This window comes from Carex rostrata, chromosome 9, assembly GCF_964058835.1.
Source record: "Carex rostrata chromosome 9, lpCarRost1.2, whole genome shotgun sequence".
Taxonomy (NCBI): Eukaryota; Viridiplantae; Streptophyta; class Magnoliopsida; order Poales; family Cyperaceae; genus Carex; species Carex rostrata.
In genome coordinates, this window is record NC_135926.1 from 7565245 (window position 1) to 7585169 (window position 19925).

A 19925-nucleotide genomic window follows, 5' to 3' on the forward strand; every position below is an offset into this window, starting at 1 on the left:
TGATATTTTTGCAGCAACATAATTTTTTATTATTTTTTCTTAAAGGGGACATATATTCGTAGATAATATTCTCAATGTTATGCTAAATTTGTAATCATCATTCAGGATATTTTAACTCTTAAATTAATTCATTTATCATGAATAAGTGTGATTTTCTCCCAATCATAACGTGAATTTTAATTTTACGTGATATACAACTAGATAAAAATTAAAATTATTTGTTAGATGCATCTTCTCATCATCTCATGCCATGCCAATAAGTCGTACAAAAACTCAGCACAAATAACAAAAAGTATAGGGAGTAGGAGCTAAATCATCCTGTTTAAAATCTATAAATCCTTCTCACTTCTCTCTCAGTCCTTACATCACAGATTCACACCCCGGCTTTAATTTCTCTTCCTTCCCTGTCCCTGCTCTCTCTCTTTCGACAGCTCTTTTACTTCTGCGCATAAACCAAAATTCATCAATAGAAAGACCTCAGAAAGAGAAGTCAAACTCCTCACACACATATCTTCTACAAAACAATAGCAACAATGCAAGGCGTACGATGCCTCCCCTTCCCTCCCAACCCCGACCGCGACTTCTTAACAATCCAAACCAACTCCAACCCGGTTCCCAGTCGTCAGCGGGGTCCGCGCTCACTGACGATCGACGCGGGGGAGGAGACTCCTGAGAGACGCATTGAGCGGCTGATCTGTGAGCACCCGGTCGTGATCTTCGCACGCCACGGATGCTGCATGAGCCATGTCATGAAACAACTTCTCGCTGCCGTCGGATCCCACCCATCTGTGATTGAGATCGAGGAGAGCGAGATCGGAGGAATCGAGGGGATCACTGGGTTCAGCATGCCGGCGCTGTTTGTAGGAGGCTCACCGGTCGGAGGAATCGAGGGGCTCATGGGTTTGCACCTCAGCGGCCACCTCGTGCCCCGGTTGAGAGAGCTAGGAGTGATTTGATGTAGGGCTGAGATGAAGGGACATCCAAGTATCAGCCTTCGGGTCTTCTTCTCGGCGGTGCTTATTTTATTTATATTTTGTTTTAGTTTTTTCTTTCTCGAGGGGTCTGGGGATTTAGGAATGGAAGGATCCGAGTCAGATTAGGAATTTAGGATGAAGTAGGGCGTGGCGCACGAGCTAATATGTGAACCGGAGAATGCATTTTAATAAGAAGTCGTGGGTTGCTTGCTGCTTACAGATGTTGTGCAATATGCAAGCTTGCAGACTTGCAGCACATATCAAGTTGGTTGATCCATTATGATTTATGAATGTAATATTTCATAGTCTCCTGCAATTGAAAATACATATTGTTATTTGTCTGTTCAATCGTAAATCATTTGATCGTTCTCATGTTATTTTCAGGACAGAAACAATAAAGAAAACTTTTAGGGGAGGACCAGAAATAAAAATCTTTCCCAATAATTTTCATACGTTTTGATCCTATTTATGACTGCTGGTAATTAAGTGGATATCACTGTTCAACAATAACAAAATATATAATTAAGTTGGGCTATATGCCTATACATCGATCTCACATAAAAAATTCATTTTAGAAAACTGATCGAATAGTTCAATTAAGTTGAATGATTTATACTTCAACAGCGGGCCTTCTTATCCAGACAAAAGGAAAAAAGGACCACCATTGCATACACATAAAAGGACTAAAAATGATTGGTTATTTCTCATTGATAAAATAGAGAAAAAATTACAAAATTGGCAAGGAAGTTTACTCTCTCTTGAAGATAGACTTATCCTTCTTCTTATCAGCAGTTTCTTTATATGCTCATATTTCGTATACTCATAATACAGATCAATTAAGTTGGAGATGGGAACAAAATGGAAAATTTACAGTTAGGTACCTATATAAAATTCTTAATGATAGAGGAAAACTACCTCATCAACCTTACTACGGTGCTCAGTACCAATTCCCTTGAAATTCAGGCTTTTCATGTGGCTTACAACTAAAAAAGAATACTTACCAAAGATAAACTCACCAAAAAAGAATGGATTGGTTATCAAATCTCAATTTTGTGACCAAAACAAAAGAATTGATCATCTGTTTGTTCAATGTTCATTTACAAGACAGGTTCGGTTCTAAATGGGGGCTTGTTAGACTATCAGTACATCCTGCCAAACATTCTCAGATGTGATAAAATATGCTTATCAACTACTTACAAAATCTTAAAAAGTCTTTTTGTTAATTAGTGGTCAGTGCAGTGTGCTAGACTATATGGGAGCATCGAAATGAATTGGGTTTTACAACATGCTCTCTTAAAAATCCTAGACAAATTATATTCCTAATATTGTCTTTAATTCATACTGGTCGGGTCATGTGCAGCAAAATATCAGGAATGAGACAACCATTTGGATCCCTGGAAATACTAATGAAATACCTATCAGCAGCTGGCACCCTGCACCCAGATGAATACCATGTGGTGATCTATGAAGGAGACACAACTCTTGCCAATGTTTAGAAGATATACCTATTATATGTTTTGTAATAAGCAGTTTCAACATACTTACCTCAGTCTTTGTTGGTGCATGGCTTAGTGATATCAGCCCTTCTGTGTGGTTTAGTGTTAGATTATATGATCTAACTTTGATTTCAATTTTATAGTGTCCATATGAGACACTAGACTGCAAGTGTCACATGGTATTATTTTGATGATGTGAGATATTTCTGTTAAAATTTTCCTGTAACTTAACTTGTTTCTGTAATGAGACTTAGACCTTGTATCCAAAAAAAAATCAGAACCTTAATTATTCTTGCATGTTAATGTCATATCAAAGCTTTCTCATTAATTTTGAACACTTGGATCTGACACTTGTATTTTTTGTCAATGGGCAGAAATCAGTTGAGCAATTACCGAGTCATGATAAGTTGTTTAAAACAACAATTTGCAAGCAACTATAAAATATCACCATCAAACATTGAAAACACAAAATTAAAAATACATTGTAATTGATGGTACCATGTTTGTCAACAGAACACAAGTCATGTCCTAATTATTTTATGTTTAAATAAGATAAAGAGCAAGTTTTTAATATTGTGTTTTACTGATAGAAAGAAAAACTCAATGAGTCATGAGCGTTAAAAGTAAGAAAAAGGCAAACAAAGAAAGAAAGAAAAAAACAAAACAAAACAGAGATTAACTCAACATATATGTGATGACTTATGAACCAACCGAACAATTGAAGGAAAAGCACCGTGAAAAATACATCCATTACAATGTGGGAATTTCACCAATAATTAAATGCCATATAAATTTAGTGTCACTTGATTTTGGATCATCATATTTTATAGACATGATATGTAAATTATATAAATTATGTTCACAATATTGAATTTTAAATTTTATTTTTATAAAATTATTGAAATTGTCACAAAAAAAACTCCCAATTAAGTTTGGTCCCCTCAAGGTGTGACCAGACAGACATTCAGTCGTTTCAATACTGTACCAGTACTCTTCATTACTGGTACAGAGATTCTGTGCGTAATCTTAATTTGCTGCACAACTACCTTAAAAGAAAAAAAAAAAAAAAAAAGCACTGAAAAACTGTGGTTGGGTGCACGAATAGTGCGTTCTAATTATTGAGAAACAAACCCAATGCAAACAGAGAGGTGGGAGTCCGCATCGTCTGCATTAACTCAAAAGAGCATCTTTTGGTTAATGCATCTCAGCCGTCTGATAGTAAATAGAACTCATCCGGTTCCATCTATAATATTGGAGGCCTTTAATATTAGTGCGGATCTAATCCGTACAAATCTTAAAGTTGATTGGACAGTCGAGTTAAATTAACTCAAAAGATTCCTTCTTGAGTTAATGCAGAGGATATGAATTCGAAAGGTGGGACCCGGATTTCATTTAAATTCTGTTATAATTCGTATTAAACGCACTCAAGGACTCAAAACGGTAATCATATGACATTAGAGTGATGTTAAAAGCTAAAAAGGTATATAAGATATTTGTACACTAGTTAACCCTTGATGAACATGTATTAGAATAATACAGAGAGGCTCCTGGCAACTTAACTAGGCACCAAGAAGCAGATCTGCAAAGAAGAACAAACGACAACCAACTGATATTTTAGTTCAATAATGTATATATATATATATTTAATAGAAATGAGAGTCATGCCCTCATTTATATTGAGATATAAAGTTCAGTTACATGAGAATGGTAACTACCACCTAAAAACACAAGAAAAATTGCTCAAACAATTGAGCAGTTACATGAAAGGGCAAAATAGGAAAAAATTGAAAAATAAAGGTAAAAGCTGTAAAAAAAAACCAGAAAACAAAAGGAGATCTCGCTGCTTTAACTTGAACTGTTGTTCTGTTGCTCTATTACTTGAAATTCTTCATCTCCATATACATCAACTGAGTTGACACTTCTTGTGCCAACTGTTGCGTATCCTTTTACAAATCTCTGAAAATTCTTGTCCCCCTCTCCCTCCATAGAATGAATTGTGTGATCAGCATTATTGGTAAACAATTGATATTTGTAAGAGATCGAGAATTAAGTAACTCGCATGGCAGCGAAAATTGATATTCCAAGATCTTATTACACGCTTTTTTTCACTATTTGACGCTTCACGAAGCCCCCTTTCTGGCTAAATTCCTGAAATTTAAACTTAGTGGAGACTCACTTGGAAGTGGATACAACAGAGTATACTATGTTCACCAATAATGACAGAGGTCATCACACAAAGAAACAAAGGCAAGAAAGAAAGGGGAAAAACTAATCACACAATTTGTTATCTGGAGGGAGTGATGCCATTTGCAGAGAACCAAGAGTGAAGAAGAACTTTCAGAAGAAGTGCATAATCAGTTGGCATACACAAAAATGTAGTACAGTTGAAGAAATGCAACTGCAACTACAGATGGGTTGGTGATCACTACTGTGTTTTAGGCTTCATTTTAATTTCATTTCATATCAACTTATAATCTCAATCACTATTGAGGTTAACTTTTCTTTTAATTTCCAAAATTGTGGTTACAAAACTCTGGTAACTGGCTTAATATATCAAACAAGGACATGACCCCTCCATTTCTTTTAGACATATTCTGTGTTATGTAGAGAGAGAGAGCTTCTGATTATATATAACTTAAATGTATTTAAACAAAACAGATTTAGTTTAGAATCCGCAACTATCACTTTTTTTTTTAAGGGTAAGGTGGCAAAATGAATTCCATCTTACAATTTTCATTAATAAGAAAAAAATATTTACATCACTAAAAACAGAATCTGTAATTGAATTAAAAGTAAGACTCCAGCCTAATTATAATTACAAACAATTTGGCTATGTCAGATGTTAGAGCTCCAGTGTTGGATCGTAGATCCTACTTCCCAGGCTAGTAGCGGTCTCATGTTAATTTACTCCCGTATCTGAAAATTTGTCTATTTCATTCACACCATAGCGCCCAAGTACCCACTGCCAAACCTGTTTCTCTCATTTTGATGTGTGGCCGGCTCTGCCACAGCTAATGACACACCCCATTGTAGAAGTGTTTACCAGTCCCGTACTGGCAGTCACTAGAAGTCCCCTCCAGAAATTTTGTGAGTAGCTACACGTTACCATCAAGTGATCTCTGGTTTCAAGCAGCCCATTTCCACACAGAACGCATCCAACTGAGACATTGCATACCATTAACTCTGAGTGTTTCTTGAGCCAGCAATTTGTTCTGTATAGGAACCCATAAGAAAATTCTTACCTTAAGTGGAGCCTTGATTTGCAACGGCCTAGCGTAGACATCACAAGTTATCCCACTGTCGTACATCATTGCGTACGCCGAAGCGCACGTAAACACTCCTTTTGCCGTCCACCGCCATGTCATAACACCGCTCTGCACATGCAGTTTTGCAAGTGTGTTGATGAAAAAGGATTGTGACCCTACTGCTGTAATTTTCTGAGGATCCGATATGCCGTACAGCAGAAAATGAGATTTTTCCCAATAGTAATTTTCGGTGAAATAGACAGGTCTCCTTCGAATTAAATTGTATTCTAGTCCCAAAATTTGTGTATGTTGCAGGGTATTTGAAGACCAAGAATCCGACAATAATTATGTCAGGCATAGAGTAAAATTTCAAGACTAAGGCGGAGAATAACATTACTTCAAGAATAATGTTCAGTACAGTTAGCTAAATATTGCTTTAAAGCCGTTCATCTCTTACTTGTCACAGCAGATGAACTGAGAACTTCAATCCTAACTTGAGTAGAACTAGGGTGTTCTTAAGTTCACCAAGTTTCTTGATGAATTTAAGTCTAAAACCCATCAAATCGGCTTTAAATGACAAATCCGAACTATTGAAACCAGCCTACCTTACGAATGATGCATCTACATGTAAAATTTTTAAACACTCGAATTAATTTAATATAAAGTAAATCGGTCAAAATTAGAACGTTAATAAATTAATTTTAATGCATTCATTTTTTGAACTTTTTTTGACCGCTTGACTTTATACTAAAGTAATTTGAATGTTTAAAATTTTCACATTTAGACACGTCACTCGTAATGTAGGCAGGTTTCAACGGTTCGAATTTGTCATTTAAAGCCGATTTAACGGGTTTTATACTTGAGTTCAACAAGGGACTTGATGAACTTAAGAACACCTAAGTTCTACTCCTAATTTATGCTAAAATAACATAACAAATATATCAATAATTCGATCATCATACACGAGTCATCTGCAGTTGCATGACTGTGTTTAATTTACTTGACGAATCATGTTTTACTTTATCTTGGTAACCAATTAATATTTTCTTTTAACGGAAGCAGCTAACAGTCCTCCAACTCCAGTCCTCTAAAAATCCCCGGATATTTTCAACTAATTCTATAAACATCAATATTAAATCCTGTAAATTAATTCAACAAATCCTGTAAACATAAAAACGCGCGAAAGCTGTTAAAAATGTGTGACAGCTGTTGAAAATGCGTGACAGCTGTTGGGGACCACCTTCTGTGAACATACACATAATATCCTGTAAACATACACATATTATCATGTAAACATACACATATTATCCTATAAACATACACATATAATTCTGTAAACATACATATTGTATTTGAAATTATAGCAGTTGAAATTATGGCAGTTGTGGCAGTTAAAAACGCATCAGAACTAAGCTAAAAAGGAAAAGTTTTTATACATGGAGATTTTTGAGAGACTGTAGCTCGGGGGACATTATCTTTTCTCTTTCTATTTATTCTTCTGTTTTATATCAAAAACCCTCCTGGTTTTATAATTTTGGCCGATTTTCATTATTTCATTTTGAATATGGTTAACGTGCCTTAATTGGGCGATTATCTTTTAAAATAAAAAAGAATCAGGGATCAAAGTGGCATAAATAAAAAAAAATTATCCTTATAAAAGATGATGGATTCAAAATCCGAACAAAAAATTTTGTGAACATCAAGTAAAAGTTTGAAGGCAAAATCTCAATCCCATGTCAGTCATATGAGATCAATCATGTTCCCAAAAAAGTAACCGCTCCCTTCATTATTTCCTTCTACGGCCCAGATGCGTTGATTTGGATTAATCTGGGCTTCTATATTCTAATATTGTTCATAGGCTGTTACAATCAGCGCATTTTAACCAGCTAATAGTTTCATTAAATAAGATAAACTCATCGGATTTAAGTTTTTTAACCTCGAATCCAACGACACCAAAGGTCGTTATTACCAAACATGATGCTCGGAGGCAAGGTGCAAGGGAACTGATGGAATCCCATTGTAATTTTTCAATCTACTGAATAATTTTGTCTTCGCTGAACTCTTTGGCACATGATCTGTCCCAAGGTTGAACGGTATGCTTTGTATCATACTAGAGTCAAGATTTTTTAACACACACACACACAACTACATGCTAGTTTATAAGCTAATCTCTCTATAAAATATACGTGCTAAGAAGTAAAACCATCTGTATGATGTCGAAGGAAAACTAAGATTTATGTATCATAAGATTTAATGCGAGTAAAACCAAAATTTTCTATCATCCTAAATTAAATTAACATGATAGCTTGTAAACGAAAAAGATCAGGTTATTAAGAAACATAAGATATATATAGTATAAACAGAAAAGCCGTAAAACAAATGAGAGTATCAATTTGTTACTTCTATTTATGTGAGATCTTTCAGGACTTCCTCTACAAATTTAGAATTATGGGGGTAAGATCCCACGGAGATAGGAATATGAAAAAAAAAAAAAAAAAAAATTACACATGTTCACTACTTGAACCTAACATATAAAAACCAACCAAAACAATTAACTACAACCCTCAAAACATAAGCTGACTGATAAAACACATAGCAGCAGTTCCCAGAATCAAAATACAGCATCATTATTACAGCACCAGAATTACGAGTCCAAACATCATTTTGATGTGACCTTGTAGAAAAAGATATGGGCTGATCCAAAGCTCCTTAAAATAGAAAAACAACTTGGCCGGGTCCCCATTCATCCATGCAGTGGTACCACCTCCATCACATCCGTACCGGATAGAACTTGTGGCTGTAGACCCTTTGAAAAGGTAATAATTTGTTACGAGTGAGTCTATGGTACTATGCATATTACATATTACAGGTTGTTACTGTGCTACGGCTCTATATTTGAGTTTTCAAATCTTAACGGTCGATCCGAACCGTTCATCTTGTTCTCCATATTAATATGTGTTTGGAGACCAAATTTTACATTTTTTGAAAAAATTTTACTATTTTTTTAGATATTTATAAAATCACTTGATCTGAAAATTCTGGACCATCCAAAAACAGTGATTTTCAATAAATCTAAAAAAATAGTAAAATAATTTCAAAAAATGTAAAATTTGGTCTCCAAACACATATTAATATAGAGAACAAGATGAACGGTTCGGATCGACCGTTAGGATTTGAAAACTCGAATATAGAGCCGTAACACAGTAACAAATCGTAATATGCATAGTACCATAGACTCACTCATTTGTTACTAGCTCTTATTAATTTAGAGGCTTTGCTTTTCTCAATTTTTTGTTATTTCTTGTTTTACGAGGTTTTATTGGATATATTTGTTGGTCTGTCAAACGAAAATTTTTTACCTATAGAAATTATTAAATTCATACATATGAAAATATAAAGAATACTTGGATTCCAACAAATCTAAAAAAATCTGGCTCAATGAGTCAAATTCAAATATATGAATTGGTCTCAATAGTTCAGATCCATAGATATATTTTATTTTAAAAAAAAAAAAGATGTTGATTGGAAAATTTGAAATTTAGATGCCACAGAAAATCAGATAAGAAATGAATTGGTCTCAATGATGAAGATCCAAGTTGGATTTTTTTTTTAAAGAAAAAATTAGAAAGACCGGCCTCTAACGAATTATATAAAAAAAAATTGGATCTGACTAATTGAGTCAGATCCACTTAGTATCAGATGAAATGTGGCATACAAATTTCTCTTTTATATATATATATATATTTATTGATCCGGACCATTGAGACCGATCTATATATTTGGATCGGACTCATTGAGTAGATCTTTCTAGATTTATTGAAAATATGATATTCTTTCTGTTTCCGTACATGTGACTTTAATCATTTCTATAGATAAAAAATTTCCCTGTCAAACTAAGTCTGACAGTCCCAGAAAACAATGATCGTAATAATGATATGGAAATTCGGTTTACCCGATTGAACCGACTTAAATATCTGTTTTAATTCGGTTGGCATTTTTATTTCTTTATTTCTCTTTTTACCAACCGAATTAAACTTTGCTTTATGTATATATTTGATTAAGATAACAGCCCCCCGAATGGGTTTAGGACAAAACGGCCCACTGGGTTGAAAATCCTAAAATTCCCCTGGATTAGGCCTAATCCAGTATTTGTTAGGATGTATATTCTCGATTTAGTAATTTCCTAAATTTTATAAATTATTCAACAAAATGTATCCGTATTATTCTACTTACTAAAATTAGACTAATTCTTAAATTTTTAGTTTCTCAAGTGGCCAGTAACTTAATTATTTGCCAATTTATGAAGTTGTAGACACAAATTCCAAAGACATTTGAGTCTTTATTAGACGATTTATATGCTCTGTAAGTTTATTACCAAGCCCCGTTAAGATTGTGCACTGATGCTCCAGTAATAGATGATTATACAGAAAGTTACTGTAATGATTTATTGATAATAATGAATGTATGGATGGTAAAAGAAATAACTTTTCTTTAACCTATTCTCCTAGGGTTCTCCGCTCGTAGAGTTCTCCGCAGAAAAGGAAAAAAGGCGATTCAATTGAGCGGATGAATTCGTTTAAGGATTCTATCGCTTATTGTCTTTTTCGTTCGCTTCGATTTTTTGAATTCGACTGAGAGTTTGTGAATTCATTCCGTCCCGTAGTATCTACTATATCTATATATGAATAAGGTATGTATTTTGATTGTTGTCGATGACGAGAACGTGAATAGTTGTCTCATTCCTCTCTTTCTTCTTTTTTCTCTCTAAGTGGTGACTGTCCTGGTTCGGTTTATTCAGTTTCTGGTTCCGGTTTGATTCAGTGCCATCTCGGCTGAGTGGTGACTATCCTGGTTCGGATTGATTTAGTGTCCTTTTCTTCCTCCTCTCTGAGCAGTGACTGTCCCGATCCGATTTGATTCAGTGCCTCTCGGCTATGAACTCCTCTGTGCAGCGTCAAATTCAGAAAGAAGACAACATTTCGTCCTCAAGAAAGAGTTCGATGTGGCATAGTCTGCGGGATATACAACTCGTATAAATTACTCCTATGTCTACATTCTCAGAGAAGAAAATCGAAACGCCCACTTGTTATTTGAGCGCGAATAGACCAATTCGCATTCTTTGACTTCACGTTTCTTTTATTTTTTCTGACATGGCAAATTAGATGATTGTACAAGTAGCTCAATGTATAGATTTTAATGTTTTTTAATTTTAACAAAAGAAACCTATGTAATAGCTACTCTGTAAATCATTGGATCAATGTATATCACCTACGGGTTTTCAACCAAAAAATAATAATTATTATTATTATTATTATTAATATATGACCATATAAAAAAATGAGGGTTCAAATGACTCCATTTTTTGTGCCTCGATCATGCCTTCATTTTTTTAAAACTTAAATAACTCAAAATTTAAATTATAAATGTGAAAATAAAACCGTTAGATGTGATCTACGTTATTTTCTCTATATGCTCATAAAATATTATCACATTTCAATTTTGTTTTTATGTAAATTAATAAGTTGAAATGTCGTAATATTTTACATGTGCATAGATAAAATGATGTAAATCATATCTAACTATTTTATTTTAACTTTTATGTTTCAAATTTTTAGTTATTAAAACTTTAAAAAATAGGAAATCCAAAAAATAGAGGCATTTGAAACTCCTCATAAACAAATTACAGTGATGATTGATTAATTGATTACGCACAAGATTTCCTTTGATATGGCTACCAATAATCTAGCAAAAAAAAAAAAAAATCCGGCTAGTCATGTTAGTATTAAAGTTAATATGCAAATAATACATTCGTTTCCACAAAATAAAGAGGATTGATTTGCAAAACAATTGTTATTTTTTTCTGGGCCTGATAATTGTCTCTCCATTATTTCCTCAATTTTATTTGTTCAATCTTATTCACATTTTTAACGATCTAGAACAAATTTTGCGAATTTAAAACCACAAATGTCTTCTACGCAATTTTATCTTTCAAATGAGATCCATGATGACACTTTCGAGCTCGTCGTCACACAAATATTTATACCTCGTTATCTTAGTATTTATACCTAATATTTTTCACATATGACACTGCTGATATTTAAAAATATTAATATCAAGTATTACAAGTATTTATACCTATGCACTTTTAAAATTTATACCTATGTGATCAACTATTTTTGTTAGAGAAAGGTTGACGCAGAGACAATTGGGGAAGGTTGATGCAGAGATGCAGGGTCCACGATTGGGGATAAATACTTACAGGTATAGGTATAAATACTTGTACGATGAGGTATAAATACCTGTGTGACGATTAGTCCGAAAGTATGTTATCATGGATCTCATTTGAAAGATAAAATTGCGTAGAATACGTTCGTAGTTTTAGATTCGCAAAAATCCTCATAAATCGTGAGAAATGTGGACGACATTGAAAAAAAAAACTCCATTTCTAAAAACGTGTATGATTCTTCTTCTGATGCAGTTTGAGTGGTCCTCCCATATAGTCATATCAAGTAAGATATGCAAGTATTAATATCTTAGTTTGCAAATATTAATTTATTATCTTTCAAGTATTTATGCCTATGAATTTAATTAAACTTGGAAGACCACAGTGTTTTAAATAAATTTAATTAAACTAGTTAGTTAAGTTAGTTTATGGAAGTTAAAATCTGTTTAAGAGATGGGGAGATGCGGGATCCACGATTGGGGACAAATACTTACAAATATAGGTATAAATACTTGCACGATGAGATATATAAATACTTGTGCGATGATAAGACCGAAAGTATGTCATCATGGATCTCATTTGAAAGATAAAATTGCGTAGAATATGTTCGTGGTTTTAGATTCGCAAAATTTCTTATAGATCATGAGAAATATGAACAACATTGAAAAAAAATACACCTCTAAAATCTGTTTAAGAGATAAGAGAATGATGGGAGGGATGAAAGTGAGAGGATTCATATAATTGTTCTTTTTTCTGAATGTTAATAACAATTGGCTGTTTACATTTCAAAAGAACGCTAGGGAATAAGGATAGTATCAAAAGTTGTTTTTTTTTGGAAGAATTTTCTTTCTTTGATTATGACGCAAAATTGGAAGTTTCATTAAATTATTATTTGTTGAGAATAATTTTAGATATGTCTCACTTTCATATTGCATCCAACTTCATAACATATTCAACAAGACTTAAATGTCTCATTATTTCATGCTCTAATCGTATTTCAACATCTTTATTTTCAATTTCAAAGTTCAAATAAAAGATTTGAACCGCTCAACATGACATCCACATTTAAATATATTTAGGATCAAATTTTATATTTTTTTAAAAAAATTTACTACTTTTTAAGATAAATACAAAATCACTATTTTTTAGAAAATGATGAACCATCTAAATACAATGATTTTGTACCTATCTTAAAAAATAGTAAAAAAATTGTAAAAAATATAAAATTTGGTCTCCAACCACATTATAACGTGGATATCATGTTAAGTGATTCAAATCATCTATTTAAACTTTGAAATTAAAGATAAAGACGTTAGAATACGATTAGGACATGAAGCTTTGAGCCATCTTCAACTATTATGTATATATATTTCAAAATATCATTTATATTACAAAATAGAATTCTAATTGTGTTCTCAAATATTTCGATAGAGCATGTATCAAATTCAAGTCAAATTAGACAAGCATCTAAATTGAATCAATTTAAAATTTAATTAGCTATGCTCATTAATCATCAGCCATAAAACTTCACGTTAAAAATTTAAAATTGCTTGATGGAAGACTAAAGATCTTATAAATTCGATTTCAATTGTATACAGGCCCTAAATACTTAATTTGAATAATACTTTCTAAATATATGTATTATAAGAATTAGACGCATCATAAAAGTTGAATGTATGTTAAAATTAACCTTTGATTACACAAAAACTGAATAAGGAGAACCAAACCTGTGCACAAAGGCAAAAGGATGGACAAAACAAACTTCAAATTTAGTTTTGATGTAGATTCAAGAAAATATGCATAAAAATATAAAACAATCCAAACATCAAATAAATTAGGGGAAGTGGTTTTACATATTTTACACCAATAAGCTCTCTGAACATAAACCAACAGAGAGAGGGAGGTGTTAGCAATATACTCAAAAGTAGGCAGAAATTTTGGTAATCTTTAGAAATGAGCATGGTAAGATGACCTAAAATTCCTGCGAAGAAAAAGCAAAAGAAAGCAGTAAGAAAATATGGAATCAGTTGGAGAATAAATAAATCGATTTATGTCCCACATATTCATCAGATACCAATAATCTGAACAATATACACTGAGTTTCTTTTTACTTTCTGAATTGAGACTTCTCATCAAGGATGCACATCCTCAGTCAAATTAGTTTACCAGATGTATTCCACAAAATCAAGTGCGTGGAATTCCCATATCGGACTACCATACAAATCTGGTATCATAATAAGCACAAATATGACAGAATTATGCCCTCTACTATGTCAATAAATCCACAACAGTTAAGCATTCATTTGTCAAATTAAGCTTTAATTTTAACAAGCTAAACCAACTAGTCCTTTGAATAGTTGCAGAAAGCCTCACCTGATCAACTTAACCTAACATAGCTTCATCATATAGACATAACAGTGCAAAACATTTCGGGTAAAAGTTGTAAGAATTTGAATACTTGATCGATGAATATTACTTGACAGATTCTTGGTATTCTAACAAAATTGGACAATACATGTTGCCATAATAATCCCAGTCAGAGAAACAAAGTGAAACAAACGGCAACAACGAGTTCTAATACTTGTTTTTTACTACAATTGAGATATGAAATGCATAAAGGCAACAATAAGAAGAAAAATACATTACCTAAATTAAAAGAAGGCTTCAGGAAAAGCTAATTAACTAAGGGCACCTAACAGTAGCACAGTTATTTCCCAAAGGTTTGCTAATTGATCTTGGGTTCAGAGCTTCAAATTTGAATTCCTTGTCAACTTGACATGGAGCCACTTCATCTATTACCGGGTTAAGAGAAAACCCAAAGATCCGGCAACCATCTCTACCACCACTACTTTCAAGCTTATTTTTGGAGGTGGTATTCATCTCCACTTGGTCCTTCCTGCCTCTGACAAAATTGTGATTCACACGACTTGGAATTGCCAGATTGGGGATAGCTTGAGAAACAAAATGGCTGGGAGATACTTGATTGGCATAACCTTGTACTTGCAGAGCTGGGGTCCATCTAGATCTATAAGCACCATTATACGGAGCAATAGTACCAGCCAGCGTTGAGGTGGTACGATAGCATGGGTGAATTTCTTGACCTTGCAAGACCTTTTGGAACCCAACGGATTCGGGAAAGCCTGCTCCCAGGAGTTGGGATTGGGGTTGGGGTGTTGCGACAGGGATGCGGTCCCAAGAAGACTTGATACCAACAGAGGAATATTCTTGACCTTGCAAGACCTTCTGGAACCTTCTAGAGGTTTCTCTAAAGTCTTGATAACCATTTCCACCTGAAACCCAAATAGTTAAAAAAAACTAAAATTGATAGACAAATATTGCCTTTTCTAAGGTAGAAGTAAAGGAACCTACTAGTGCAGACAGGGAATTCGGGACCGACAGTCGATGGGTTTGGCTTTAGCCTTTTTGAAATAGGTGATACAGTCAGGCCAGGTGAGCCTGCCACTACATTGCTTGGTTCTATCTCCCAAGGAGATATCCTGCTGTTTTTCCTGCATTCTTCACCTTCGTCCCATCGTACCTTTACAAGAAAATAAATTAGAAATTAGATCATATAAAAAAACTGCTGTTATTTCATTGTGGAACGAACAAAAATTGGGCATGCCCTATATTTTCTAAGAGATAAGAAATTCCCTCGTCTATCATGTCTTTACCTAATCAGGGGACCCATAATTTCAACTCTCTACTTGGGAGTTTGAAATAAGCAAAATTAGATACTGTTATGGAATTAGTTTGCCTGTACTAAAGTGACCAGCTTAAGGGAGATATGAGAGAGTGACAATTTTGGTGCATAACTCTTCAGTATTTGCACTGCTCTATCTTAACCAAGCAGATATTTCAGGAAATAATGTTGATCAACGAAAAAATGTTTGGCTCAAAGAATGGATAGTGTAGTATGACCTAACAATAATAATATGCATCCTTTTGTAGTGAACTTATTAGTTAGAAATTCATTTTCTGTTAATAACCCATTAATTTTAAAAATTGATATATGAACTACCAAGTAAATGATTCAGCACTTTCTAATACACCATCTGAAAGTATAAAGTCTACTGATTCAATTAATTAATTCATTGCAGGAGTGTAGCTTCGGCCATAAACTGCAGGTGCTTTTGAGGATATGAAACTAAACAGATAGCAACTTTCAAACCATAGACGTGTTCTTATCAACATTCCAGCTGTAACAACTTAAATATCAAAGTTGATAAAATAATATTTGAGAACATATACCAATAAGCATCTCCATTTTGAACCAGGCCATCTCAAAGGGTCCATGTCGCCGATGCCAGTGATCAGGCCCGTACATCTGCACAAAGTATATATCAACAAATTGGAAGCATATATTTCCTGACAGAAAGATAAAATAAATATTCATTGTTCACCTTCGCTCTGATGCATCTTCACTTTCACAGCGCATTTTGAACCTCATTCCAATCGAAATAGGATGGCTGAAGCTCTTAACAAATTTCCAGTACGGGATGATGAATGATGAATGGCTGTCTCTGGAGAACCAAAAAATAGGATCATCATACTTTCCAATAAGAGACAAAATTTATGCTTGGATTAAAAAAATAGAATTATCATACTTCCTGTAAATATACACATGCTTCTTTCGCTCAAAAATTACCAAACCCAAACCTTCAACACCAGCTTGGGGAAGAGAAGGAAATTAATTTGAGCATTTGTTTGAAGAAAACAGATTATTCTGCTACTTTTTGTAAGGCCAAACCAGTAAGGGCCTGATATATTTGCCATGTTTTACCAAACAAGGCTATTTCAGGGTTTTACACTATTACAGCAAAACAAGAGAAACTCTGTACCAGCAAAGAAACTAACCTTGGATTATAGGAAATATTAAACACACTTTTGGTGTACAGAGCATGTGCCACGGTAGCCAATGTACCATGATTTGAACTTTGGTTGTGAAGTACAGGAAATGGAGTTGTATCTTTAAGTTGACCAGCTCTACGTATCCCCAATCGTAGCTCACCATCCTCACCTCTAAAGAATGGATGAAGATGTTATAGTGAAACAATTGAAGAATTACTGGTACTAAAAATAATATCAAGATTTTTACCTCAGAAAGAGCACCGCATCCCCAGAAACCAGTTTCTTTTTGTTAACAAACGCACTCCAGCCTGTTGTCAGAAGATGCCTACGTGGCTGCCCTGTTATTGACATTGAAAATGTTTAGGTGGTGAAATATGAAAAAAGTAAACTCGGGGCAGGTATGGAATAGCAATTTACACATGTAAATTTACCTCGGTAGATGTGGCGAAACCTCCACTCTGTACCATGCAAGTCCTTGGCAACAAGTTCCTGAGAAGGCCTTTGCAGCTTGTAATCCTGCTCCATAGGAAAACAATCCAACGGGAATTAGAGAAAACAAGAGCCAGTATTTCTGTGCTTTTGTGCATTTAGCTATTAGTTTCTGCTATATTTTAAATAATTTTCCATTGAAAATTAGTTTTGCCAAACTGGTGACTTGAATAATTGGAACTCCTGAGTTGTACCAATTACTTATTTGTTGGAGCCATAGAAGTATGGGACAACTGGTACTGATAAATGGTACTATAACCCTTGCTTCCAGTACTACATAACCATAAATTGAACTTTAAATCCTTTGATGCTCATAAATAGCGTCAGAGGACAGCATCGGTCTTATTTGAACCTTTTATTTGACTACCTAAGAGAAGTACCCGTCCAAAGAAATTATTTAATATGAAGGCAATTACCAAGGGAGAGAAGCAGTCCTCTGCTGCACGGCGAGGCACAGAGAAACCACCATGTGTGCTTGTGTCAGAGGCAGTCAGTGTCTTACAAAACATATGAGGCATCCTCGCCGGCCGCCTCTCACTGTCAGACTCGTCAGACCCACCGTCTCCTTCTTTCGGTATCTCCTCCTGTTATTTTTGCAATGTTGCAAATGTTAAATAAATATACTAAAGCAAAGTTCATATTTTTTAATTGGTATACAAAGAACAATAACTATATAGAAACTATAACCAAACAAAAACTAGAGAAAAAAATATTAAACTTGCACAAATTAATAATATTCATCAAAGAAATTTCGATCAGCTACCTCACTAACAGCTATCAGAGCAAGCTGTGCATAAACCTCATCCGTCGCCACATCAGCCTACAACAAGTCAATAACAAAACTTAAATAAATAAACAAAGAGATCACACAGAAAGGACACAAATACTTCCAGAGGCTCAAGAAGCTGACATGGAGTCTGACGTGGACAACTCTGCAGAAGACATGCGGTGGCACATCAAACCGGCCGTTACCAACGTCTCCACCATAGAAGTCGCCGAGCTGCTCGGCGTGGCCTTGCGGGAAATACACGACAAAATTTCCCTTATTTGGCAGTGAGACCGCCGGACCAGCGCAAGCGTGCCAGAGCTCGAGGCAGACAGGCCCCGCATCCTCCTCTTTTGCCTCTTCTTCTTCTTCTTCCTCCACTGTGTTCAAATCAATACCCATGGCTGGAGTAAAAAGGAGAGAAAGCACTGGAAGGAAGGGGAAGTGAAGAAGCAAAATCAAATAGAATTGAATGAAAAGGGATGGGGGTAGAGGCAGAGTAGAAGAGATAGGTAGTGGGAAATGATAGGGGGTTGAGAGGGTAGGCAGATAGCGCTAGGGGATGGGGCTGGTTTACAGAGATAGGATATGGTCAAGAAATGATAAAAAGAGGGAAAATGAAGTACAGAAAATGGAAAGGAGATTATTAAATAGTGAGGAAAAGGGGCAGCGTAAGAGACGGGAGACGAGCGCAACAGTGGGGAACAGAGAAAAGAGCTGAGTGCCTCAGTAGGAAAGAGAGTGAGAGAGAGAGAGAAAAGCAGGACAAGGACTGAGGCAAGCAGGGAGGAGAGAGAAAGGAAACAGACGCAGTACTAAAGACCGAGTACTGACTAATGAGCAGTGAGAGCGCTTTCTCTCTATCAATCTCTCTCTTTTGTTATTTTCATTATTATTTATTTTAAATTTATAGGCAAATATGCTGTCGGTCACCAGTTGGAGCTTCATGAATCATGACTCCTGGCATTCTCATCTTATTTTTTAAAGTTTATTTTTTTTAGGAGATACGTTGGTATTTGAACTTTTATGGTACACAATTTATTTTTATGTACGGATGATTTATTCAGACGGTTAGATGTAATTTATATATTATAATATTATATAAAATTAGATTTTATTATTTTATTTTCAATGAATTATCTTATTTAATATATATATATATATTTGTATTCTTACTGTATTGTTATCATTTTTCAAAAATCTGAAATGTAAGAAAAAATAATCAAACATATTTCATTAATATATAAATATATAGATTACATGGAGACTGGAGCGACAAAAATACAATTATTATACAGTAGCATATCTCTTGCTTTGTTTTTGAGTTTGTCGTATTTTTTTGCAAAAATAATTGCTTTTGAGGTTAGAAATAAATTTATTCTACATCCCGCAAATTTAAAGATAAATCGTCGTTAATTTATTATAAATTGAAGAAAAGTTGACTTTGAAAGATGTTGAATTACGAGAATGAGCTAAATTTGTAGATCATAAATGTAGTATTTATTGATCTTGTTTAAAGTGATATCATCGTAGGTTAGTGCGTCTTGTCATCAAGACGACATTAACTGTATAATTAGTGCAATATTCATTACATACTTCTGAATAGACAAATGCTAAAACCCGAACGGGTATGACCCGTTTTACCCGACCCGTACCCGTTACCCGAGGTACCCGTACCCGTGCCCGGGTATAGGCGGGTAAACGGGTACACGGGTATGGGTTTGAGACGGACCGGACTCAAGGATTCGGAAAAAAAACCCGCCCAACCCGTACCCGTCTTACCCATACCCGAAACCCGCCTACCCGCACCCGTTTTACCCGTACCCGCACCCGTTTACCCGACCAACTTTACCTGTTTACCCGTGTACCTTTACCCGTTTACCC

At 34.6% G+C, this 19925-nt stretch overlaps 2 protein-coding genes and 1 long non-coding RNA gene across 3 annotated transcripts; 1 reads left to right on the forward strand and 2 right to left on the reverse strand.

Annotated features, from left to right (window-relative positions):
* The first annotated feature begins 533 nt into the window (after window positions 1–533).
* Window positions 534–956, forward strand: LOC144559928 (monothiol glutaredoxin-S2-like). Its single transcript, XM_078309096.1, has one exon. It carries the CDS (start codon window positions 534–536, stop codon window positions 954–956), a length of 423 nt encoding a protein of 140 aa, XP_078165222.1.
* A 76-nt stretch (window positions 957–1032) lies between these two features.
* LOC144559860 (uncharacterized) lies at window positions 1033–1629 on the reverse strand. Its single transcript, XR_013513274.1, has 2 exons — window positions 1555–1629; window positions 1033–1506 (listed from the first exon to the last, which is right to left on the reverse strand). It is a non-coding gene; the product is annotated as an uncharacterized LOC144559860 (long non-coding RNA).
* Window positions 1630–13747: 12118 nt separating this feature from the next.
* On the reverse strand, window positions 13748–18824 carry LOC144559012 (auxin response factor 15-like). Its single transcript, XM_078307909.1, has 11 exons — window positions 18186–18824; window positions 18039–18095; window positions 17692–17859; window positions 17218–17302; window positions 17034–17124; window positions 16793–16957; window positions 16339–16458; window positions 16187–16262; window positions 15308–15476; window positions 14585–15228; window positions 13748–13919 (listed from the first exon to the last, which is right to left on the reverse strand). Exons 1-10 carry the CDS (start codon window positions 18441–18443, stop codon window positions 14621–14623), a joined length of 1797 nt encoding a protein of 598 aa, XP_078164035.1. The 5' UTR covers window positions 18444–18824; the 3' UTR covers window positions 13748–13919; window positions 14585–14620.
* Window positions 18825–19925: the final 1101 nt, after the last annotated feature.